Here is a 25830-nt window from a genome sequence, read left to right as displayed (position 1 = left end):
GTGTTACCTCTCTTTCTTTTGTATCCATAATATTCGGTTTCCTCTTTCTTATCGGCATCTGAGGGTGGTCTTGTTGATAGCACTAATTAGAATTAATAAAGAGTAAAAAGTAAAAAAAAAAAAAGGTAAAACACCCCACAAAAAAAACAGTAATAATTTATTATTTCCCCCTTTTTTCTTTCTTCTCTTTCCCTCCTCTCCCCTCCTCAGGGAAATATCGTACCTATAATGGAGGGCCTGATTTGGGGTGAAGAGTTCAAGGGGCAAAAAAAAGGGAGTAGGGACCTATTAAATGCAAAAAAAAAAAAAAAAAAAAAGGAAGAAAATCTTAGACAAGCATAAGATGATTTGCTTGTAAGTGATGGTCAACTAAGAGATATAATGAGAGGGATAAGAGGGAACCAGAAAAAAGGACCAAAAAAGAATAATAAAGAAGAGAAAAATAAAAATAATAAGTAAAAATCTGTTGTATTAAGTGGAGCAAAGACTAAATACAATGGAGACCTTGGGTTGGGAGGACCCAAAATGCCACAAAAATAAACAAACAAGAAAAAAAATAAAAACAAAAGCAAATAAGAAAAATAAAGCCAAAAAAAGCCTTGAGTCCCAAATTAACTAATTTGTTCATGATTGAGGATTAAATGGGAGGAAAGTAAAATGAGAGAAGAAAAAACGAATAGAAAGGAAAAAATAAGAAAAAGAGAAAAACGAAGGAAGAAATAAAAAAGGAAAAGAAAAAGAAACAAAATAAAGCAAAACAAACAAAAAAAAAAACAAAAGAGGAGAGAGTGAGAGTTAAGTGTTTTGGAGTATAACCTTAAAGGAGGGTGAGGATGAACAAGAGAAATAAAATGTAACACTCATGGGTAGTGTAGTTCAAGAAAAGGGAAGCATAAGATGGGCAGAGAATAGAAGGACCGAGGTGGAGGAAATAAAGGCAATAAGATAGAAGAAACAAACAACAACAACAAAAAAATTAGTGGAACAAGTTGTAAAGTCTGTGGATTTTTCTTGATTTTGAGAGGTTAACTTCTTCCTTTTTCTTTTCTCTCCCTCTTCCTGGTCGGTGACTCTGTACCCCAGGCTCTGCCCCTGTGTCACACTTAGGTAGGGATTTGCAGTTGATGGGATTCTATGGCAATGTCCTATAATTGGCTTTAGTCTTGCTGGTAGTCAAGGCTTGTTGGCGTTTGCAGGGTCCAACGATGAGAAAGTTTGCTTTCCTGGATTCCCTCTCCTAGTCCCCCCTTTCTGAATTAGCAGCCTGGTGATCCAGCTATAAGGCTGCAACTGCTTCTGCCTGGGGAGTAAGAGGCTCAAAGAGCTGGGAAATCCCCACTCTATCCCCACTCAGTGCAAGGCTTTGGGAAAGGCTCTGGTAGTCAGGGCCTCTAGTGTAATCAGGCGGGGGTGGGAGTCAATTGTTGTCAAGGTGACTGTTCAGCGCCTATCATTCAGTTGGACCTCTCAACCCAGGCTTTCTACACTTTGTAGCCTGTTTTTGCTGGGAAGAAGAGGCACTAGTCTCTGCTTGCGACTAGTGTAGTATAGATCTTATTATCTGCCAAGTCCTTCTTGTTAGCATTTATCCCTGAATATGGAGGCTCTATCAATCAGAAGTTGCCCCCGCCCCTTTAGCGAGAGGCACTAAAAAATATCACGCCTCTTGTCTTGGGTCGCTGAACTGAGAGAGATCTTATCAATTAGAACCGAGGGTGCACAGATTTCATGGGTTAAGCTAATTTCAGTGATTGGGTCGCAGCTGTGCTCCCGAAGGTATTTTAGGCTGCCTGCGCACACCCCTCCCCCAAGGCTTGATTGTTAGCTTGAATGGCTGGGTGAGGTGCCCCGCCCACGGAGAGAATCTCCCAAGTAGGGAAGACCACCCTGGTGCCTCTCCCGCTCACCCTGCCGCTGGCCGCTGGATCGCACCAGGCGCAGGATAATGGGGCACCCTGTGTGTGCGGGCCAGTAGGGCGCTCTGGGCGCGTGGAATGCCCAGGGCACGCGCGCGAATGGGGTGCTCCGGGCACCGGTGGCTGGCGACTCTCACTCGCAGTGCGCGGGCCGCTGGGAACGTTAGCGGTGCTCGCTCTGCAACCATACGGGGCGCGCGCCCGCGGCTGCTCACGGCTGCTCGCGGCGGCTCGCGGCTCCCGAGTGTGGGCTGACTCACCACAGGCGCACAACCTCGTGGCTTGAATGAATGTCCCTGCCGTAGCTTCCTCCACACCCTCGTCTCTCAGATTCAAGTGATAACAGTCCTTTCGCTATCAGTTTGTGTGGAACTCCGGAATGCTCCGAGGATAAATTTTTCTGTTTCTAGTTGATAAATTTGTTGTGATTTAGGGGAGAGCTGTCGGACGCGCTGCTCATGGCGCCATTTCCGTGACGTCACTCCGACCTCAGGGTCTCAAACCTGGATCCACTGCATCCCAGTTCGACGCTCTATCCACTGCACCACCGCCTGGTCAGGCGCCAATATCTTTTTTAAAAAGTGTTATATTTCTTTTACAATTTTTCCCCCAAACTGAGACGTGATTTTTTTGTTTGTTTGTTTCTTTGTTTTTACAGAGACAGAAAGAGAATCAGAGAGAGGGGTAGATAGGGACAGATAGACAGGAATGGAGAGAGATGAGAAGCATCAATCATTAGTTTTTCATTGCAACACCTTAGTTGTTCATTGATGGCTTTCTCATATGTGCCTTGACCGGGAGCCTATAGCAGACCAAGTAACCCCTTGTTCAAGCCAGCCACGTTGGGTCCAAGCTGGTGAGCTTTGCTCAAACCAGATGAGCCCACGCTCAAGCTGGTGACCTTGGGGGTCTTGAACATAGGTCCTCCGCATCCCAGTCCAACGCTCTATCCACTGTGCCACTGTCTGGTCAGGTGAGATGGTTTTTTTTTCATGTATATACACATATACACACACATACACACTAAAATTTTTTTTTAGAAAATGATTTACAACAAGACTGTGACTCTTTTTTCTCACATGCCATTTACTTCAGTAGGCCAGTTTCCAGCCTTAGCTGATGCCTCTCATGCTGACTCTTTGACATTATTGTCTTGTAATATTTTCTTGGTTCCTGAAGAAAAGTTGAAGCTACACTCAGTATACTTAGTTTTTCATATCCAGAATTACAGAATCTTGGCAGTGGAGGAGATATAATGCCTCATCTAGTCCAATGGATCATCCAGTGTTTGGTTCCCCAATGTTAGTTCTAGGGCTGCCGTAACAAGTTCCTATGGATTTGGTGGCTTAAAACAGCAGCAGTTTGCCTGACCAGGCGGTGGCGCAGTGGATAGAGCGTCGGACTGGGATGCGGAAGTACCCAGGTTTGAGACCCCGAGGTCGCGCGCGGGCTCATCTGGCTTGAGCAAAGAGCTTGCCAGCTTGGACCCAAGGTCCCTGGCTCCAGCAGGGGGTTACTCGGTCTGCTGAAGGCCCACCGTCAAGGCACATGTGAGAAAGCAATCAATGAACAACTAAGAAGTCGCAACGCGCAACGAGAAACTGATGATTGATGCTTCTCATCTCTCTCTGTTCCTGTCTATCTGTCCCTGTCTATCTCTGCCTCTGTAAAAAAAAATAATAATAAAATAAAAAAATAGCAGCAGTTTATTATTTCATGGTTCTGGAGGCCAGAAGTCTGAAATGAAGGTGTCAGCAGGGCCACTCCCCCTCCAAAGGCATAAGAGGAGAAACTTGCCTTGCCCTTTCCAGCCGCTGTGGCTCCAGGCATCCCTTGGCTGTGGCTGTGTTACTCTAACCTCTGCCTCCGGCTTCACATAATCTTCTTCTCTTCTCTGTGTCCCTTACAAGGGTACTTACTGGGTATAGGACCCACCTGGATGATCAAGGATGAGCTCATTTCAAAAGCCTTAACTTAATTGCAGACCCTTTCAAGTAAGTCACATCTACAGGTTCCAAGGATTAGGATATGGACATATCTTTTGGGCACCACCATTTAGCCTTTTTTAAAGCCTCTAAATTATATCCACTAGTGACCAGCCTCAAATTGGCTTCTTCTACCCAAGATCTACTGCATTTTAACTAACTCTGGTGTAATCAATTTTCCTGTAATTTTTACTACTAACTCTGGTCTCCCTGCTTGAAGCTTAGAGAAAAAAATCAGCCATTTTCTCTCTGAAAGTTCTTTACTTGTCCCTGAGACTTCTATACTCCAGGCTAACCACTTCTGATTCCTTCAATCATTTCTCTCAAAACTGTAGCTCGTGGTCTTCTATTTTTGTTGTTCCTGGTCTTCTAATCATCCTGGTTGTTCTTTCGTAAAGGACTCAGAGGCAATAGAAATAATACTAAATCTATGATTGAACACCTCGTACTGAGGTAATTTCTCTTCCCCTAAGTAGGTGACCAAGGCAAGGCATTTTCTTTTAAGTAACAAAAACACTGGACCACTCTACTTCACTGCATATGTTTTATAGTTAAATGAAATTATTACAAAACCTATAAGAAATGTTCCAATTATTTATCTGTTAGCTTCCTGAATATAGATCTCTCTGTATAGTTGACCCAGTACAAAGTAGTTGGTACTACTAAGTTTCCTAGTTATCGGCTTTGTTCCTTTTAATACAGACTGGGATCATATTAGTTTTTTGGTAGTCATGACCTAATTTTTTATTTATACTCAATGAACTATCTACTAAAGAGCTCCAAATCATTTTCACACAGAAACTATTTATTGCTTTCTAATTCATTACTTTTTACCATGTAGAATTAGTGAATTTTTCAAACAATGTGGAAATATAGTTTAATTTGAAAAAGAAGTTAATATTGATAATTTTAATTGCCTTTTCTGTAAGAGTATAATAATAGTAAATGTACAGTTCTTCCTCCAGTTATTTAATGTAATATTTCCCTTTAATGAATCCTATTTGTGGTGCTAATGACATTTTTCTGGGTGTACTCGGTAACCATGTTCTTGTCTAAATCATCTACAGTTTGCTAATGTGATGCTCTATATTGAATTAATATGCTTTTGATTTATCTTACGTTGTGATGGTAACAGATTTTTACCATTTAAAAAATACTTCCTTTTTCTAGATTGCTTAATAGATCTACAAATCAACACTTTTGCAAAGTAAGATGAATGTGTAATAATTATAAAATATGCTGGTCAACTTGAAATGACCACTTTCAAGAGTTTCAAAGCAGACCCTGGCTGGTTGGCATATGGTAGAGAATTGGCCTGTGTGGATGTCCTTGGTTCGATTCCCCATTAGGGCACACAAGAGAAGCTCCCATCTGCTTCTCCAGCCCTCCCCCTCCCCCTCTTTTACCTCTCTCTCTCTCTCTGTCTCTCTCTTCCCTTCCTGTGACCATGGCTTGATTGGAGCAAGTTGGCCCTGTGTGTTGAGGATGGCACCATGGCCTCTGCCTCAGGCACTAAGAAGAGCTTGGTTGCTGAGCAATGGAGCAACGCCCCAGATGGTCAGAGAATCACTCCTTAGCAGGCTTGCTGGTTGATCTCTGTAGGGGTGCATATGGGAGTCTGTCTCTGCCTCCTCTCCTCTCACTGAATAAAAAATTTAAAAAAAGAAATTTCAAAGCAATTTAAGATGTGAGCTCTGTCCTAATATTTGATCTGTCTTAAAATCACCCTATTTGAACCTTTGGCTCTGATCACTTTTTATACAGAGACAGACAGGGAGGGACAGACAGACAGGAAGGTAGAGAGATGAGAGGCATCAATTCTTTGTTGCATTAGTTGTTCATTGATTGCTTTCTCATATGTGCCTTGATGGGTGGGGGAGGAACGCTCCAGCCAAACCAGTGACCCCTTGCTCAAGCCAGCAACCTTGGGCTTCAAGCCAGTGACCATGGGTTGTGTCTATGATCCCATGCTCAAGCCAGTGACCCATGCTCAAGCTGGTGACCCCGCGCTCAAGCTGCCACCTCAGAGTTTTGAATCTGGGTCTTCTGCATCGCAGGCTGATACTCTATCCACTGCACCACCACCTGGTCAGGCTTTTTTTTTCTTTTTGTTTTTTTCAGTGTAGATTTGTTTTAATGTTACGTACACACCTTGTGATTCTTTCTATAAAGAAGAAATGGATTTACAGAGACAGATAACAGTGTGGGGGATTGCAGAGACAGATAACAGTGTGGGGGGATTGCAGAGACAAATAACAGTGTGGGGGGATTGCAGAGACATAACAGTGTGGGGGGATTGCAGGAGGAAAAGAGGAGTGGGGGGAGGTGGAGGAGGGTAGAAGGAGAATAGATGGTGATGGAAGGAGACTTGACTTGGGGTGGTGAACACACAATGTAATATATAGATGATGTGTTAGAACTGTACACCTGAAACCTGCATAATTTTGTTAACCAAAGTTACCCCAGTAAATTCAATAAAACCATTTTGTTTAAAAAGAGTCCCAGTGAAGTAATACAGTCAATGTTGTGAAATTCATTTTTCAGTAATTTAGAGGCTTTGTTTTGAATGCATGCTTATTTCAAATTACTCTTCCAACATTTGAAACAGTTTGTGTATTTATAATTTGAAAATGGAGATATTTTTGGTTTTGGGGAGCTGTGTAGGTAGTGTATATGTGATGGTTTATAGAAACAATAGTAACTACAAAGTACAGAGCCTTTGGGCTCTAGTAGGGTTCTTCTAAAGTGCCCCTGTGTTGTTATGTCCTTCTACTTAGGTTTCTTTGCAAGCTACCCAACACAAACTTAAATGATTCTCAGACACCCTGTGAAAGCCTGGTGCTGTACTTTGCTTATCCTGAATTTGCTTTGCTGTCATTTTTATGTATTTCAATTTAGGACCAAACCACATATATGTTGGGTTTTTTTGTTTTTTTTGTGTTTTTTTTTTTGACAGAGAGAGAGAGTCAGAGGGGCAGATAGGGACAGATAGGAAGGGAGAGAGTTGAGAAGCATGAATTCTTTGTTGCAGCTCCCTAATTCAATCATTGCTTTCTCATATGTGCCTTGACGGGGGTGGGGGGTGGGGGGCACTACAGCAGAGCAAGTGACCCCTTGCTCAAGCCAACTTTGGCCTCAAACCAGTGACCCTGTGTTAAACTGGTGAGCCTGTGCTCAAGCTGGTGACCTCGGGGTTTCTAACTTGGGTTTAACCACACTCTATCCACTGCGCCACCACCTGGTCAGGCCAAAGCTCTATTTTCTTAATGGATGTGTGAAGCATTTGGTCTTCCTTTCCTAGAGAATGAAAACAGTTCATGACCCTGCTCACTCCCCAGTGCCAGAAAATTTACAGCACAACAGAGTTACCTTTTGGACATACTATGTAATCAGCAACTTTCAAGAATTTAATATAAGGCTTTTAAATTCTGTTTCCTTCTATTTTCCCTAGAAAACAGTATCCTCCAGGCTTTATGGGATGTATCTTTTCCTTAGGCAATTGAAATTAAGAATATTCAGTTATTGTCATCTACCATTCATTTCAGTAAGATAATTTTATTCTTAAGAATAATTGTATATTGCAAAACTAAGGAAACTGGAGTTTTCTTCCTTTTTTTTTTAATTTTTATTTTTTGTACTTTTCTGAAGTTGGAAACAGGGAGGCAGTCAGATAGACTCCTGCATGCGCCCAGCCGGGATCCACCCAGCATACCCACCAGGGGACAATGCTCCGCCCACCTGGGGCTTCGCTTTGCTGCAACCTGAGCCATTCCAGTGCCTGAGGCAGAGGCCACAGAGCCATCCTCAGCACCCGGGCCAACTCTGCTCCAATGGAGCCCTGGCTGCGGGAGGGGAAGTGAGAAACAGAGAGGAAGGAGAGGGGGAGGGATGGAAAAGCAGATGGGCGCTTCTCCTGTGTGCCCTGGCCGGGAATTGAACCTGGGACTTCTGCACACCAGGCTGACACTCTACCACTGAGCCAACCGGCCAGGGCTAAAAGTTTTCTTCTTAACAGTAAGTTGTGATTGATCTGTTTGTAGAAAAGTCTGGTTCAGAGGATAAAATGTATGCTTGGTCTTAAAATCATGGGAATATGTGACTAAGTAGCTGTACTGTATCCTTTTTTATAATGCAGGAGTAGGAAAAGGGAAATAAAGAGGGAAACTTATTCTCTAAAATAACTCATTATCTTTATAAAGATTCACAGATCTCATGCTTTTGTTGCTTCTGTGAGTCAGGTTAAAATGGAAAGTCTTACAAGAGCTCTGTGTTATGAGTACATTGCCTTGGAAACATAACATCCAAATAGTCACCCCTGGAAAGATGAATTAATTTTTGATGAATTTTCACTCCTGTTGGTGCTGTTGATTTGACTGGTTGTTACCCTAAATGAAACAGAAATCATATATATTGCTCTCACATCTGTTTTTGTTGTTGTTGTTATTTTGTTTTTTAATCTTTCTTTCCCATTTAGTAGAACTTGAGATGGCAGGTCCAAGGTAACAGAGAAAAAATTTTGTAGGATCTTAATCTTAGGGTGGCATGGTTATGGTATGTAAATACGAAACATTGTGGCCTCAGGGTTGGATCACTTTCTGGTATAATCCTGTGGCATCACCTATTCAATTTTTTTTTTTTTGAAACAAAGCTGCATTGTTCTGATTGGACTAATGTAATGAAGATGTTAAAATATAACTTGCAATGACTGTAACTGAGTAATTTACTCCCAAGTCGTCAGATGTTCTTGCTGTATCCTAGAGACTTCCACCTTGGTCAACAACTTTGAGGTGGTTTTACTCAAGTTTTGGAAAACTTCTGAACCTACGTTACCTTTTTTTAGGTTTCCATTATACCCAAAAGGAGGGGAGAAGTTGCAATTTGATTATGGTGTCTATCTTCTGAACAAAAATATAGCACAGGTAAGTAACTCCTTTTCAGTCCTCTCCCATTTCCCACATGCACCCCCCCTTGCTTGGATTAACTCTGTTTGTAAATAAGTATGACAGTTAACTTTTAGTTAACCAGTTACTCGTTAATGTAAAGTTCTTTTCTGTGGCCACAGTCTTATTCTGTGCCATTATAAATACTATAGAGAAGCAAGGGGTACAGATTGGAATCCTCCTGCTAAACTCAGAAGCCCATTACTGGGTTGTCACTTGCTAGCTGACTATACTTGAGTATGGGCTTTATACTCTTGCCTCTGCAGCTTGACCAGTAAATAGCTTTCTTCTCACACAGCGTTATTCTCGTAGGCCACTTCTAGAGGGACTCACTTTGTGTTGAGAGTTGTTTATGGATTAGAAGTTGAGTGGCTTTGGCAAGTCCTTAATGGTCTTCTCACTTTATTATCCAGAGCCAAAAAAAAAAAAAAAAGACCAAACACATGGTCCTTCCAACCCATCATGGGTTTTTGTGGTTCTCTCCACATCACACCAGCTAATATCTCATTTAAATAATCTCTCCACATGTTGTAGAAAAGATTAACAGATGCTTGTTTGGGTTTGCATTTTCCTGAAAGAAATATGCAGCATTTCCTTAGAATGCTTGGCTCTGCTTCAAAAGGTAGACATTCTATAAATTTTCTACTTGAAAAGGAAGATTAGCTTAAGTGTTTTGTTTCTATTTGAACATCCTTTCAATTGGAAGAGCGCATGGATGAGCATCCAGGGTTTGGCTGTTATTTAAAGACATTATCAACTGTATCCTCAGACCTTTCTGTTTTATAGAAACAGTAAGGTGCATGATCATTGTGTTTATGAGTCCAAATTGCCTTTTATCTATACAAATCAAAAGATTCACAAAACAATTTCCGCCTGCTCTGTGGTGATGCGGTGGATAGAACATCGACCTGGAACGCTGAGGTTGCTGGTTTGAAACTCTGGGCTTGCCCGGTCAAGGCACATTTGACAAGCAGTCAACGACCAACTAAAGTGAAGCAACTGTGAGATACTTTGCGCTCCTCTGTCCCCCTCTCTCTCCTCTCTTCTTAAAATCAATAAGTATAAAATCTCAAAAAAATATTTCACTAAACAATTTCCTTTTTATTCCTGATAGATCTAGAATTATTCCTCCAGATGGCATCGTCTTTGCCTTTCTTCACCTCATCCAACAACAGTTTAATGTTTTATTTTTTACTTTGTTTTTTATTAAGATTTTTTCATCTTCTGCTGTTGGCTCAAATGTCTCGTGTGCAGTCCGCAGTGAATCACTGGCTTTATAGCCTCCCCTCGTGCCCTCAGTCACTGCTGCGTTTATTGTTGCCACCACTCCGCTCGTGTGCTTTCCTCCAGGCAGCACCTCGCTCAGCTTCTGGCCCGTGACTCATCTTTCCGTGTGCCTTTTCCCCACAACTGATCTTCCCTCCCCTCTATTTTTGGCAGAGAAGTATCTCAGTCTGAGAAATAGGACTTGAATTTCAAGGCTGCCAAGCTCACACTACTGATCACAGTTGTCATACTATGGAGGAGGCAGTGCTTAGAGCTGTTGAAGAACTGCCCGAACTGAGAGTGCATTAAAGATAAAGGAATCTAAATACTGTAAATTAGAGAGCACCTTCATGTGAAGTCAACCAGCGTCAAAAAGAGGACATGAATACTAGGAGCCTGGGAATCAGAATATCAATAACATTGGCCTCATGTAGGAGAACTGAGTTCTGATCAGAGTTCACAGGTTCTTCTCTTCTTGCCCTATTTTCTTTTTCTTTTCTTTTTTTGCTCTAAGCACGTAGGCCCTAAGTCAGAAGTCTGTTGGAAGATTCCAAGTGAAGCCTATGGTTGAAATGCCTGGGTTTCCTCATAAATCCCAGCTTCACACACATGTGTGGGTGTGCATGCACTCATGATACACACTTAATCTTTCTTCCTAGGGCCCACTACGAATGCCAAAAGTTGGTATAAAGGGGTGCTACGAATAGCCCAGCTTGCTTTGAAAACAGGACAAAGATGGAGGCTGACTGTATGTAGTGGAAAATTTGGTGAAGCCAGCCCTCTGTATCAGACTTTTAGCTCTAGTGTCTCCTTGGTCCTCACTTTGGAGCACTTCCCAAGTAGTCCTTGACTTTATTCTTAACTGAACCAAGGTCACAAGTATGTTGAACTTATTTTATTTATCTGTTTAAAAAATGGACTACTTCTAGTAATTTTTGTATCATCTGTAATTTTAAATGCTTTTTTGAAAATGAGAGATTGTACTTGTGTTTGTGTTTAAGACCCATAGGCTAACCCTGTGAATCCAGAGAGAGCAAGTGTGTTGCTCTCTGGTGCTTGTTTTACAACTGCAGTGGCAACAAACTTCTTATAAACAGACTTCCTTAGGATTCAGCATTTATTTAAGAAGCCCCTTTCTTAGCATTTAGAAAGAAACTTAACAAATGTGTGACCTCTAACCTTTCTTTGCTTCCACTCTTTTCCACCTCTTATTATATCTTGGGAATGTTTCATTTTGTCTTTGGCCTGTCTACCATCACTTTATTACATTTCAACTTATAACAAATTAAAGAACCATTAATTATCATAGCTCCTAACCAGGTAGTATATCAATAAGATATTTCTAACATTTAAAGGTTTATTTTTCTATACATCTCTACCAATGCATGTTATTAAAGGGGAGTTTGTCTTCCCAGCCAGTCTCAGACCCCATCTCTAGAGATGTGAACAAATCCTACTATTAAAATGGCCCCACCTCAGTAATCTCTTTTCCCCGTTAGTGGAGCTGGATGAAAGCATTGGCATGTGTTAAAGTGCCAGAGAAAAAGTCGTGAAGTCATTTAATACTGCATCCACGGCTTGGTTAAGGATTTGAATGAATAGTCAATAGGACCTTTCATCACAACCAAAAGTAGTAGTAAAATCACTTTTTTGGTAGAGGAAATGACAGAATTTAGTAATATTTGTTACTTCAGTATTTGGGATCAGTCCAGCCTAAGTTTTGAAAGCACAAGCTTAGAAAGACAGGCCTTCAAGTAGAAATCCTCAAGTGTTGTTTGAAGAGCTGAGAGGATTAGTAAGGCCTGCTTGCCCTCTTCCTGTCATTGCTGTGTGAAGGTGTGTATGTGTGCTGGCTTGGTGTTGAAAGTGAATAAGCAAAATGTCTTGTTTTTAGCACCATTTACTAATATTTTTCAAGTGTCAGCCCTTTTGTCTAGAAATAGCATTCTTTATCAATCAGCATTTAACACTGTAGAAATGGGCTTGACAAAATTCAAGCACAGAGTATTTAACATTGATTTAAAAAAACAGGTCTTTCCATAATTGTCAGTAAGTTTATAAGTATTTTAGAGTTTATGTATAGCACAGGAGTTTGCTTTTAGATTCCAAATCATAAAAAGTAGTAAACCAAAAAGTAACAATACTTTTTACCTTACATTTATGGAGAGCTTGATAGTTTATAATGTATATACATTTATATTCATATGACCCTCATCATCAAAGTGAAATGAGTAGCTAATATTAAATGAATTTGAAGACAGTATGGCTTTTGACATTCATCACACCAGTGTAGTAGTATCATGTATCCGACAGACTTACTTCCCATAGACTTCATTGTTTTTTATATTTCCATCCTAAATGTGCACAGATTCAAAGAAGGCAATATTCCCAAATAGGAAAGGAATGTAATGTTTCTTGAGAGCAGAGACAATAACTATTTTACACATTATAATATTTCCATGGAGTAAGCACAATGCCAGAAACACTATAAATTCTCAAAAGATGTTTAATAAATGAATGGATTGTGTTACAGTACCATCACACAGCTAAGAAACTGAGATCCAGAAAGTTGTGACTTGGTAGCTTAACAGTTGTGCGTACACAAAACAAAGTTTATTCTTGTATTGTTATTAGTTACTGTATGATTTTCCATATGAACAACTGTAAGCTTACTTTTGACCCACCCTGTGTATACTGAGTTAGATCTCAACTGATAGAGCAGTGACTAAATCACACAAAACCCCTTCCTCGTAAATAAGGTAGGCACAGAAGGACAAATATTATATAATTCCACTTACATAAATTACCCAGAATAGGCAAATTCATAGAGATAGGAAGTAGATCAGAGGTTACTAGGAGCTGGGGGAAAGAGGAAATGAAGAGTTATTAATTAATGCTTACAATTTTTATTTGGGGTGATTAAAAAATTTAAAAGTAGATAGTGATGATAGTTGCACAACATTGTGAGTTAATGCCACTGAATGATACATTTAAAAATGGTTAAAATGACAGATTTTGCATTATATCTTTTACTGCAATTAAAAAATAATTTAGTAAGCCAAAACCATTGAATTATACACTTAAAATGGGTGAATTGTATGATATGTGATTATATCTCAGTAAAGCTGTTTTTGTTTTTGTTTTTTTTTATTTTTTTTTCCATTTTTCTGAAGCTAGAAACAGGGAGAGACAGTCAGACAGACTCCCGCATGCGCCCGACCGGGATCCACCCAGCACGCCCACCAGGGGCGACGCTTTGCCCACCAGGGGGCGATGCTCTGCCCATCCTGGGCGTCGCCATGTTGCGACCAGAGCCACTCTAGCGCCTGGGGCAGAGGCCACAGAGCCATCCCCAGCGCCCGGGCCATCTTTGCTCCAATGGAGCCTTGGCTGCGGGAGGGGAAGAGAGAGACAGAGAGGGAAAGCGCGGCGGAGGGGTGGAGAAGCAAATGGGCGCTTCTCCTGTGTGCCCTGGCCAGGAATCGAACCCGGGTCCTCCGCACGCTAGGCCGACGCTCTACCACTGAGCCAACCGGCCAGGGCCAGTAAAGCTGTTTTAAAAAAAAGTTCCTGCCTCATTTAAGCTTATATAATCTAATGGAAAGAGATAGACAATAATTTTAGGTAGTGATGAGTGCTGTAATAGGAATTAATTAGTTGATATAGTAAATAACTAGAGAGGGACCTTGAAGAAGTGATACTGAGCAAGGAAGCAGCCATGCCAAGAGCTAGGAAATAGGAAGTTCCTTAAGGACATGAGAACAATGAGTGCAAAGGCCTTAAGGTAGAAAAGAGCTTGTGTTTAAGCAACAGGCTAATGTGATAGGAGTATAGTAATTAAGGGAATAAGTAGCCAGGGAATATATCATATAAGGCCTTGGAGATTATAGTAAAGAGTTTGAATTTTATTCTAAACACGAAGGGAAGCCAGTAAGTAATTTCAGCAAGAAAGTGGTGTGATTTGATTTTTTTCAAAGCTCACTCTAGCCGCTCTAATGGATTATAAGGAACTAGAATAGAAGCAAAGTCACTGCTTAGAAAGCTATTACAAAAGATAGTTGCTTGGACAGGAATAGTAGGGATAGGGATGAAGAGAAGTGAACAGATTTAAAATACATTATGAGTGCTAAACATCACTAATCTTCAGGTAAATGCAAGTGAAACCATCAATGAGCTATCACCTTACACCTGTTAGAATAACTATTATAAACAGACAAGAAATAACAAGTGTTGGCGAGGATGAGGAGAAAAGGCATCCCTGTGTACTACTGTTGGTGGGAGTATAAATTGGTATAGCCTTTATGGAAAACAGTATGGAAATTCCTCAAAAAACTGAAAATAGAGCTACCATCTGCCCTAGCAGTTCTACTTCTGGGGTTTATCCAAGGGAAATGAGAACACGAACTTAAAAAGATATCTTAAACTGTCCCCACCACCACCATATTTATTATTATTATTTACAGTAGTCAAGACATGTAAATAGCCTAGGTGCCCATCAAGAGATGAATGAATAAAAAGTAAGATTATACACACACACACACGTATGTATATATGTAATATTCCATTGCATGTATATACAAGCATAAAAATGAATTAAATCTTGTCATTTGTAACGACACAGGTGGACCTTGAAGGCATTGTGCTAAGTGAAATAAGTCAGATAAAGAAAGACAAATACCGTATGTTCTCACTTATTGTGGAATCTTAGAACAAAACCTGAACTCAGATACAGGGAACATGTTTACTGGTTGCCAGAGCAGAGGTTAAGAGGTGGCCAAAATGGGTGAAAGTGGTCAAAAGGTACAAACTTCCAGTTACATAATAAATAAGCCCTGGGGATGTAATGTGCAGCATGGTCACTGTGTTTAATACTGCCTATTGTCTAAAGTTGCTAAGAGAGTATATCTTAAAAGTTTTCTTAACGCAAGAAAAATATTGTAACTCTATGTTATGATGGATGTTAAGTAGACTTACTATAATGATCATTTTATAATATACACATATATAAGATCATTAGGTTGTACATCTGGAACTAATATAATGTTATATGTCAATTATATCTTAATAGAAAATAATAAAATTACATTATGGGAGATGAGTTAATGGATTGAATTGGGAGGTGAGGATAAGGAGTAACCAAGACAGTTAGGTTTTGTCTGTGAGCAACTGGAAGGATGAAAATGCCATTTATTGCGATAGGGAAGGGTAAGAGATGGAGGCAGGGGAACCAGAAGCTGTCCTTTGGAAATGTTATTTGAGTTGCCTTTTAGAAGTCATCGAGAAAGCAACAGTATATATGAGTCTGGAACTCGGGGTGGAGAGGTTAGTATGTACTAGAGACACAAATTTGAGAATCATCATTAAAAATATCTATATCTGTGGAACTAGAAGGAATCAATGAGGGAAAGAATGCAGAACTGAAAAGAGAATCAGATACAGACAGAAACAAAGAATGGGATTTAGTCCTGGGAAATCACATTTAGAAGTTGAACAGAGGAGGATGAACCAGCAAAGACAGGAGTAACCAATCAGGTAGAGAGAAAGCAGTAATTTGGAAACTAAGAAGTCAATTTCTGGATGGGAATCAACTATGTCAAATCCTACTATAAGCAGTATCCAATGGAGTTGGGAACATGGAAGTCACTGACAAGCAGTTTTAGTAGAGAAAAGGTGTGTTGAAGAGTGAATAGGAAGTGATGTTGATTGTAGACAACTCTTCTGAGGTGTGTGTGTGTGTGTGTGTGTGTGTGTGTGTAAAGTGAGAGATGGGTTCAAAACTGGAAAAACTGGGGTTAAGAACAATTTTTTGTTTGCTTATCTGTTTATTTTGTGGGCATGTGGAGTTGTTGGTTTGTTTTTTAAGATCACAAGTTAACAGTTCATGTTTATATGCTGATGAGAGTGATCAAAAAAGAAAAATTGACAATACAAGATAAAATAGGGAACTTGCAGGTTAAAGTATTTGAGAAGGGAAGAGGAAATAGGATACAGAACATAAGCAAACATGTTGACAGAAAGTAGAAAAGGGGACACTTTGAATTCATAGTTTAAAAAAAGCCAGTTTCACTGAGGAATTTCCTTGAGCAGTAAAAATAATTAATTATGTTATATCTTGACCCATTAGCACATACCTTTTAATATTCTGTGTGATGTACAGGGAAATAATTCATAAGGCATCCCTGCTATATACTGAAGTAAAATGGTTGTTTTGAGAAGAGCCCTTGGGCAATTGAGTTGCTAACTAAACTACTTGGTTTTTTTATGGGGCACCATCTTGAAAGAATGACCGAAAGACAGTTGACTAACTATTCAGACTTATGTATTTGTCAAACATTTTTAAAAAAGAATTAAATGAGCTTCTCTCTTAAAGGGAATCAACTAATGTTAAATTTTAACACTGGCCTGACTAGGCAGTGGCGCAGTGAATAGAGCATCGAACTGGGATGCAGAGAACCCAGGTTCGAAACCCCGAGGTCACTGGCTTGAGCACGGGCTCATCCAGCTTGAGCACAGGGCCGTTGTCTTGAGTATGGGATCATAGACATGACCCCATGGTCGCTGGCTTGAAGCCCAAGATCGCTGGCTTGAGCAAGGGGTCACTTGCTCTGCTGTAGCCCCCACCCCCCCTCCACACACACACCATCAAGGCACAGGTGAGAAAGCAATCAGTGAACAACTAAGGAGCTGCAATGAAGAATTGATGCTTCTCATCTTTCTACCTTCCTGTCTGTCCCTCTCTGCCTCTCTCTCTGTCTCTCTCTCTGTCTTTGTCAAAAAATAAATAAATTTAAGATTTTGAATGAAAATTAGTATTTCTGAAAACTTGTGTTTGTCCCCATGAAATTGACAGCTCCCCATTCCTTAAAGATTTTTTTGATTTGATTGGTAGTGATTTTTAACAACTGATTCGTAAATGTTTTATAATGAATGTGTCAACATTTAAAATCTCTATAATTCAGTGAGCCAGTATTTTCCAAGTGACCAATGTCTGATATTATGAAATGATGTACAGGTAAAGACCTCCTCAAAATGCCAAAAACCAATGGATTTGAATACAACAGTTAGAGGAAGTATGCTGTTTTTTAGATTTACCTTGCTACTAACCTTTAAGAAACTACTACTTGATGAATTTGGAGTATCAGAGAAGAATAGCCACAACTATCTGAAAAGACTATTTAAATAATCTTTTCTAACCACATATTTATATGTGGTGGGCTTTTCTTATGAAACCACACATGTTAAGAAAATGATCTTGGCCCTGGCCGGTTGGCTCAGTGGTAGACTGTGCCCTGGCCTGGTGTGCAGGAGTCCTGGGTTTGATTCCCGGCCAGGGCACATAGGAGAAGTGCCCATCTGCTTCTCCACTCCTCCCTCTCTCCTTCCTCTCTGTCTCTCTCTTCTCCTCCCACAGCCAAGGCTCCATTGGAGCAAAAAGATGGCCCGGGCACTGAGGATGGCTCCATGGCCCCTGCCTCAGGTGCTAGAATGGCCCTGGTTGCAACGGAACGATGCCCCAGATGGGCAGAGCATCACCACCTGGTGGGTGTGCCGGGTGGATCCCGGTCGAGCGCATGCGGGAGTCTGTCTGATTGCCTCCCCGTTTCCAACTTCAGAAAAATACAATAAAAAAAAAATGAATGCAGAAGAATACATGAGAATCCAGCTGTCTTCTGTTAAGGCAGACATTGCAAAAGAGACTTGCAAAAATCTGAAACAAATGTTCCTCATTTCTCTAAGTTCCTTTTTTAGAAAATACGCTTATTTTTCATTAAAAACATTATATATATAATTAAAAAGTAGTAGATTTCCATTGTTATATTAAAATGAATGAATAAATATTTAAAAGTTTCTCAATTTTAACTTCTGATGTATGATATATACGACCCACATAACAAAAGCTCTTTTGGGTCCTCAAAAGGGATCTTGAGATCAAAAAGTTGGAGAAGCACTGTCCATTAGAATGTGGCCATCTAGATTACCTATGAAACGTTTCAGTTGCTGAAGTTTGGTAAACCAAGACACATATGCCAACTCCCCGTTGTATAAGAGACTTACAGTTTGAATTCTGGTAATACTGTGCAGTGCAAGGCATAGGCTATCCATGGATTCTTCCCTGTTGCCTTTGCCTTTTCATAAGCCAGTCCTCTTTCCTTTCTTGAAAGCTCAGGGACTTCAGAGTAATGCTGAGGATATAGTTTACAAATACTGATGATGATTTACATTTGTATTAAATGTAATGGCTTTTGGTATATTTTTACTTCTGTGTCTCATTTTATATTTGTGAAGTATGTTGACCAGGATTATCTTTAGAGATAAAAATTGAGCTGCTGCTATGCTTACTTCCCCAAGGATGACAAAGCTATTAATGGCAAGCAGAATTTAAGACCAAATCTTCTGAGATCAAATCCAGCCATGTCCCACTAACATGGTTTCTCTTTTTTTTCCTCCTTTTATTTCCTCTCCTTTTTCCCCCTATCCCTCCTTCCCTCCCTCCCTCTCTCCCTCCTTCCCTCCCTCCCTTTGTCCCTTCCCCCCTTCCTCCCTTTTTTTTTTCTATTCATGAGCTCTCTTTCTTTTACTCTATTACCTCTTTCCCATTAAGTTATTTTAAGACTTCATAGAAAGTAAAAATAGCTTCTCCTTCCAGGAACAGTTGGAAACCTCTGTTTTGCCAAGGACATAGTCTTTCTCTAAAACTTGACTGCTTGTGGGACTCACAGTGCACATCTATTTAGAAGGGATCCATGCCAGCTTATACCCAGCAGCTTAAATTCATGTCTATTTCTTCAGCATACAGTCTAATGTACATGATGCATGGGGAGAAAATGCATTTTTATTTCCTTAATTTTTGGAGTCAAGAATTAAAATTCCAGCCCTGGCCGGTTGGCTCAGCGGTAGAGCGTCGGCCTAGCGTGCGGAGGACCCGGGTTCGATTCCCGGCCAGGGCACACAGGAGAAGCGCCCATTTGCTTCTCCACCCCTCCGCCGCGCTTTCCTCTCTGTCTCTCTCTTCCCTTCCCGCAGCCAAGGCTCCATTGGAGCAAAGATGGCCCGGGCGCTGGGGATGGCTCTGTGGCCTCTGCCTCAGGCGCTAGAGTGGCTCTGGTCGCAACATGGCGACGCCCAGGATGGGCAGAGCATTGCCCCCTGGTGGGCAGAGCGTCGCCCCTGGTGGGCGTGCCGGGTGGATCCCGGTCGGGCGCATGCGGGAGTCTGTCTGACTGTCTCTCCCCGTTTCCAGCTTCAGAAAAATGAAAAATGAAAAAAAAAAAAAAAAAAAAAAAAAACCTTAAAAAAAAAAGAATTAAAATTCCAAGGACGTTTTAATAGTGAAAATGCTCCCCTCCCCACTGCCTACAAAATTTGCCTATAATGTAGTAGAAACTATTTTAAGTCCTATATCAGTATCTTAAAAAAAACTTTACTGAGCTATAATTCATATACTATACATATCACCCATTTAAAATGTACAATTCAGTGTTTTTTAGTATATTATTTGAGTTGTAGAACTCTCACCACAGTCAATTTTAGAATTTTTTATTACCCCAAAAAGAAACCCTGTACCCATAAGCAGTCACTCCCCATTTCCCCAAGACCTCCATTCCTACATAGCTACATAGATTTGCCTACTCTGAACATTTCATAAAAATGGGATCGTAGAATATTTGTGCTTTGTGAACTGGTTTCTTTCACTTACCAAGGTTCAAGTTTCATCCGTGTTATAGCACATACCAGGCATTTCTTTTTATTGCCAAATTATTTTGGCAATTTGAAGTTATGTATGGATATACCACTTTGTTTGTTTTTGGCTACACCAAATTTTCTTTTTCTAGTCATCAGTCGATAGACATCTTGGTTGTTTATACTTTAGGCTGTTATGAATAGTACTGCTATAAACATTCACGCACAAATTTTTGTGGGGCATATGTTTTTATTGCTCTTAGGTATATGCCTAGTAGTAGAATTGCTGAGCGATATGGTAACTTTGTTTAACATTTTGAGGAATTGCCAGACTGTTTTCTAAAACAACTGCATCATTTTACATTTCCACTAGTGATATATAAGAGTTTCTATTTCTCTACATCTTTGCCAACACTTGTTATCTTTTCCTTTTTTATTGTTAACCGTCTTGCTGAATGTAAAGTGGCATCTCATTGTGGTTTTGACTTGAACTTTCCTAATTGCTAATGATGTTGAGCATCTTTTTATGTGCATAGTGGATTAACATAGAGGATATTTGTATATGTTCTTAAGAGAACTGTCTATTCATATCCTTTGCCCATTTTTAAATTGGATCATTTGTCTTTATTGTTGAGTTGTAAGAAATCTTTATATAACCTAGATGTAAGTCCCTTCTAGGATGTATGATTTGCACATATTTTCTTCTATTCTGTAGGTTGTCTTTTTCACTTTATTGATAGTGTTCACTGAAGCATAAAGGTTTTTTAATTTTGGTAAATTTCAATTTTATCAATTTTTTTTTCTTATTTGTGCTTTTGGTGTCATATCTAAGAAAGCTCAGCTCAAGTACTTTTAGGTTTTCTTCAGTGTTGTAGCTAGTATGTTTAGGTCTGTGGCTCACTCTGAATTAATATTTTTTGTATAGTATAAAGAAGGGGTCCAGCTTCATTGTTTTGCATGAAAATATCTAGTTGTCCCAGAAAAAATGGTTGAAGAGACTACTCTTTACCCATCAAATTGTCTTGACACTCTTGTTGAAAATTAATTAACTATAAATATGAGGGTTTATTTATGTACCTTGTTCTTATGCTAGTACCACCCATATCTTTTTTCTTTAAAAAATATTTTTTAAATAAAATAAAAATATATGAGAATTGTTGAAAATTTTTGAAGTACAAAATAGGAGAACAGAATTTTTTAAATAGTCCACAATCTTACTATCCACATGTACCTCTGGGTTTTCTAAACTTCTTTGTCTTTTTCTTACAGAGTTAAGTTAGCATTTTATATACTTCTCTATATTTTTGTCTTCTTTTTTTTGTATTTTTCTGAAGCTGGAAACGGGGAGGCAGTCAGACTCCCACATGCGCCCGACCGGGATCCACCCGGCACACCCACCAGGGGGCGATGCTCTGCCCATCCGGGGTGTCGCTCTGTCGCGACCAGAGCCACTCTAGCTCCTGGGGCAGAGGCCAAGGAGCCATCCCCAGTGCCCGGGCCATCTTTTTGCTCCAATGGAGCCTCGGCTGCCGGAGGGGAAGAGAGAGACAGAGAAGAAGGAGAGGGGGAGGGGTGGAGAAGCAGATGAGCGCTTCTCCTGTGTGCCCTGACCGGGAATCGAACCTGAGACTTCCACACGCCAGGCCGACGCTCTACCACTGAGCCAACTGGCCAGGGCCTGTCTTTTTCTTGAATGCAAGCATTTCTTCAACACATTAAAAACTTAATATTTTTAATATATATTTTATTTGTGTGCATATATTATAATTTATTTAACCATTCTTCTAATCTTGGACATTTGTTCTTCTAGGATTTTTGCAAAAATAAGATTTTAGTTACCATACTAGTGAGCATAAAAATGAATTTTACATATACATATATTATGTTTCTGCTTTATGATAGAGTGACATGTAGATATGAGAAGGTACAGTAAGGTAAATAAATATTGAGCAGTTCATAGTGGCAGAAATCCTGTCTCTTAAAGCTTTTTTATCAGTGGTACAGTGTTTTCACTAAATCAGTTCAAACTTAAGCTTCATGCTGCAGCAGACAAGCAGATTTTCAGTCAGATCATCACTTTGAAAGATGAGGAAGCCCTGGCCAGTTGGCTCAGTGGATAGAGCATTGGCCAGTGTGTGTACGTCCCGGGTTTGATTCCCTGACAGGGCACACAGGAGAAGCGACCATCTGCTTCTCCACCCCTCCCCTTCTCTTTTCTCTCTCTTTCTCTTTCTCTTTCTCTATCTCTTCCCCACAGCATGGCTCTATTGGTTTGAGTACATCAGCCCAGGTGCTGAGGATGGCTTCATGGAGCCTCCACTTCAGGCACTAAAAATAGCTCATTTGCAAGCATTGACCCCAGGTGGGCAGGGCATCGGCCCCAGACAGGAGTTGTCTGGTGGATCTCAGTCAGGATGTATGTGGAAGTCTATTTCTCCTCTTCTAACTTGGAAAATAAGAAAAAGAAAAAAAAGAAAAATGATGATAAATAACATAATTAATCCTTTATGTGACTTCTTTTTCTCTTTAATAGTAGAAAAATCACATTTGCATATGTATGTATATAATATATATCTCAATCATCAAATATCTGAATGTTTGAGCTATGCAAGGCCTATGAAAGGCTGAATTTACCTTCAAGGTACCTATATCTGAGGGAGGGCAATAAAAATATGCACAGTATATAAATATGCACAATGGTACAAGGCATGCAATGATTACTGTCAGAGGAGAAGTTCTGCTCAAAGTGCAGCTCTGGTTCGCAGCAGGGAGAACCCTGTGGTAATTTAGAGCCCCACAGTGTCCCACTGGATATGTTGTCCCACTGACTGGATAAAATCTCACTCTACCTCCATTCCCTTAGCTCTGTAAAGATTGGATAATCTTTATAGGCTTGTTGTGGGGACTAGAAACAATGAATGTCAAGTTTGGAGCTCAGTATTTATCCACAGGATGCTCAGATAATGGTAGTTGCCCTTTTTTGTTTTATTGTCAGAAGACTGCTTTCAGGGATCATTTCTATAGTTTGTTTTATTGTCAGTCTGGTTGTTATTTTCATTCCTATTAGGCTGATGTGGAAAATGAATACTTCAATAAAATTGCTGACACCTGAACTGTACATTTAAGGGTATCTGGCTAGTGAGAGGAGGGAGAGCTAAGGTGCAGGGGGAGGATAGCTTAAGGTATATCAACACCAGCCTGGCTCGAGCAGAAGTTACCTTAATGGTAGGCTAGGAAGATGTTTTGCTTGACAACATCATTATCCCTAGCGCCACTTAGCTACCAGTTTTTATACTTGGACCTAGTGTGGTCTGTGTGAATGCCCTGGGCATGTTTCAGGTATTTTATGAATATTTATTGAAAGAGGGAATGGTGAGTGAGTTAACCAGGAGATTGTTTTTTTCTCCTCAAGGTGGGTGGTTAACTTCTATTTAAATAATGTGTGTATTTGAATATACATTAAATGCATGTTCATGTATGTTTACTTAAATGAAGTCTTTAACTGAGGCAGAAATATAATATATATAGTTTTCCAAAAGTTTCTTTCTGTATTTAAAGGGATAATATGTTACCTTTTTGTAGTTAAAAGTAATTACTGTAATTGTTCGTTATTAATATTTTAAGCATCATATCATATCAGTTTAGTAGACATTTTAAATTATTTTTTTTAGCCCTGGCTGGTTGGCTCAGTGGTAGAGCGTTGGCCTGGCATGCAGGAGTCCCAGGTTCGATTCCCAGCCAGGGCACACAGGAGAAGCACCCATCTGCTTTTCCACCCCTCCCCCCTTCTTCCTCTCTGTCTCTCTCTTCCCCTCCCGCAGCCAAGGCTCCATTGGAGTAAAGTTGGTCTGGGCACTGAGGATGGCTCCATGGCCTCTGCCTCAGGTGCTAGAATGGCCTTGGTTGCAACAGAGCAACGACCCAGATGGGCAGAGCATCACCCCCTGGTGGGCATGCCTGGTGGATCCTGGTCGGGCACATGCAGAAGTCTGATTGCCTCCCCGTTTCCAACTTCAGAAAAATACAAAAAAAAAAATAATCTTTTTTTAATTATTAATAGTCGTGAACACTGTACTATTCAAATGCTGAGAGTGTTAAATTGACAAAACAATTTATTTTTACCTCATTTGGACATCCTCCCTCCCCCCTACCCCTTGCCCCTTTAAACTGAAACTAGAACTCCAGTGCCAAACTTACCTTTCCAAATGAAAAATAAAGCAGTTGTAACTTACACTTACATGGTTTATTTTAGGGTACAGCAATTTTCCACATATATCTCTTTTATCCTTTGCAAAAGCCCTAAAAGTCTTTCTATTAGTGTCTGTATTTTACATTTAGATAAACTGAATCTCTGAAGACTGAGCAAAGAAATTTGGATTCTGATCTTTCTGATTCTAAGTTCAAGGGACCATACTTATTGGTTTCTTTTTATCAGATAGAAAGAAACACTTTAAATAACAGTTTCTTCTATTAGCCATGGCTGTCTGAGAGCTAAGTATTTGGTTTAGCATCTTTGATAACTTCTATCTCTTTGTTTATCCTTGTTGTTTTAAAAAAAATTCACTTTAGCCTTTTACTTTGCACATTTTAATATTTTAAGCTGGCATGTAATTTTCTTCAATTAAGGAAATAAACTGCTTAGTCAGTAATGATGTTAGTTTTTTCCAAAGCACCACCATGTGTGACTTTTTTGCTGGGAGAAAATTATTTAAGGACTGCACCTTAAGTGAAATGAATACGCAGTACTTAGTTTAGAAAATGCTGACTATAAATTCTAACTCTGTTTTTATGGTTAAGCCTCATGAGATGAAGTATGAGAAATAATATATATGAAAAATGAATTTGGTTTGATTTTAGTTGGCATCAGAATGACCAGTATAGCTTAGGTGCAAGCTACTTAAGGGCATGAACTTAAAAAAATTGTTATATGTATATTTTGGGACCCATTAGAGAAAACACTTAGAAATGTGCAGACTTGTGTTTCCAGGGGGAAGAAATTATTATCCTAATTAATGTAAATGTATCAAGTGGAAGCCAAAATCCTAGAATAAAATGAGCTAAAATAAATTCAGCATAACTGAATGTTTACGAATAAGTACTATGAGGCCCTGGCTGGTTGGCTCAGTGGTAGAACATCAGTCTGGTTTGTGGATGTCTCAGGTTAGATTCCCAGTCAAGGCACACAGGAGAAGGGACCATCTGCTTCTCCACCCCTCACCCTTCTCTCTATTTCTATCTCTCTCTTTTCCTCCTGCAGCCATGGCTCGGTAGGAGCAAGTTGGCTCCAGGCACTGGGGATGACTTCATGGCCTCACCTTAGGCACTGGAATGGCTCAGTTGCTGAGCAACAGAACAGAGGCCCCAGATGAGCAGAACATTGCCCCCAGGGGCTTGTGGGGTGCATTCGGGTCTTTCTGCCTCCCTGCTTCTAACTTAAGAAAAATGAAGAATAAGTACTATGAGAAAAGGCATTTGATAAGATACAACATTCCTTTGTGTTTAAAACACTCAATAAAATCAGAATAGAAGGAAAGTACCTCAACATAATAAAGGCCATATATGACAAACCATCAGCTAATATCATACTAAGTGGTGAAAAACTTAAGGCTTTTCCTCTAAAATCAGGAACAAGACAAGGCTGTTCCCTCTCTCCACTCTTATTCAACATAGTTCTAGAAGTCTTAGCCAGAGCAATCAGGCAAAAGAAAGAAAGAAAAGGCATCCATATCTGGAAAGAAGAAGTAAAGGTATCACTTTTTGCGGATGATGTGATCCTGTATATAGAAAACCCCAAAGACTCCACCAAAAAACTATTAGATACAATAAACCAGTACAGTAAAGTTGCAGGATACATAATCATATACAAAAGTCTATTGCTTTCCTATACGGCAACAATGAAACTTTGGAAAATGAACTAAAAAAAAAAAATCCTTTTACGATTGCAAAAAAAAAAAAAAGCATATCTAAGAATAAACTTAACAAAGGATGTAAAGGACCTATATACTGAAAACTACAAAATGTTATTGAAAGAAATTGAAAAAG

General features: G+C 40.0%; 1 protein-coding gene across 3 annotated transcripts in view; it reads left to right on the top strand.

Annotated features, from left to right (window-relative positions):
- UVRAG (UV radiation resistance associated) overlaps positions 1-25830 on the top strand; it is a 361575-nt gene that overhangs the window by 262498 nt on the left and 73247 nt on the right. For all 3 annotated transcript variants that reach the window (XM_066249903.1, XM_066249894.1, XM_066249913.1), the window contains one exon: positions 8742-8820. In XM_066249903.1, the coding sequence (XP_066106000.1) occupies positions 8742-8820 (79 nt within the window). The remainder of the gene's footprint in view (positions 1-8741; positions 8821-25830) is intronic.

The sequence above is a fragment of the Saccopteryx bilineata genome, chromosome 1, assembly GCF_036850765.1.
Source record: "Saccopteryx bilineata isolate mSacBil1 chromosome 1, mSacBil1_pri_phased_curated, whole genome shotgun sequence".
Classification (NCBI taxonomy): Eukaryota; Metazoa; Chordata; class Mammalia; order Chiroptera; family Emballonuridae; genus Saccopteryx; species Saccopteryx bilineata.
Note: the sequence above shows the minus strand (reverse complement) of the source record. Positions and strands in the feature narration are given on the sequence as shown.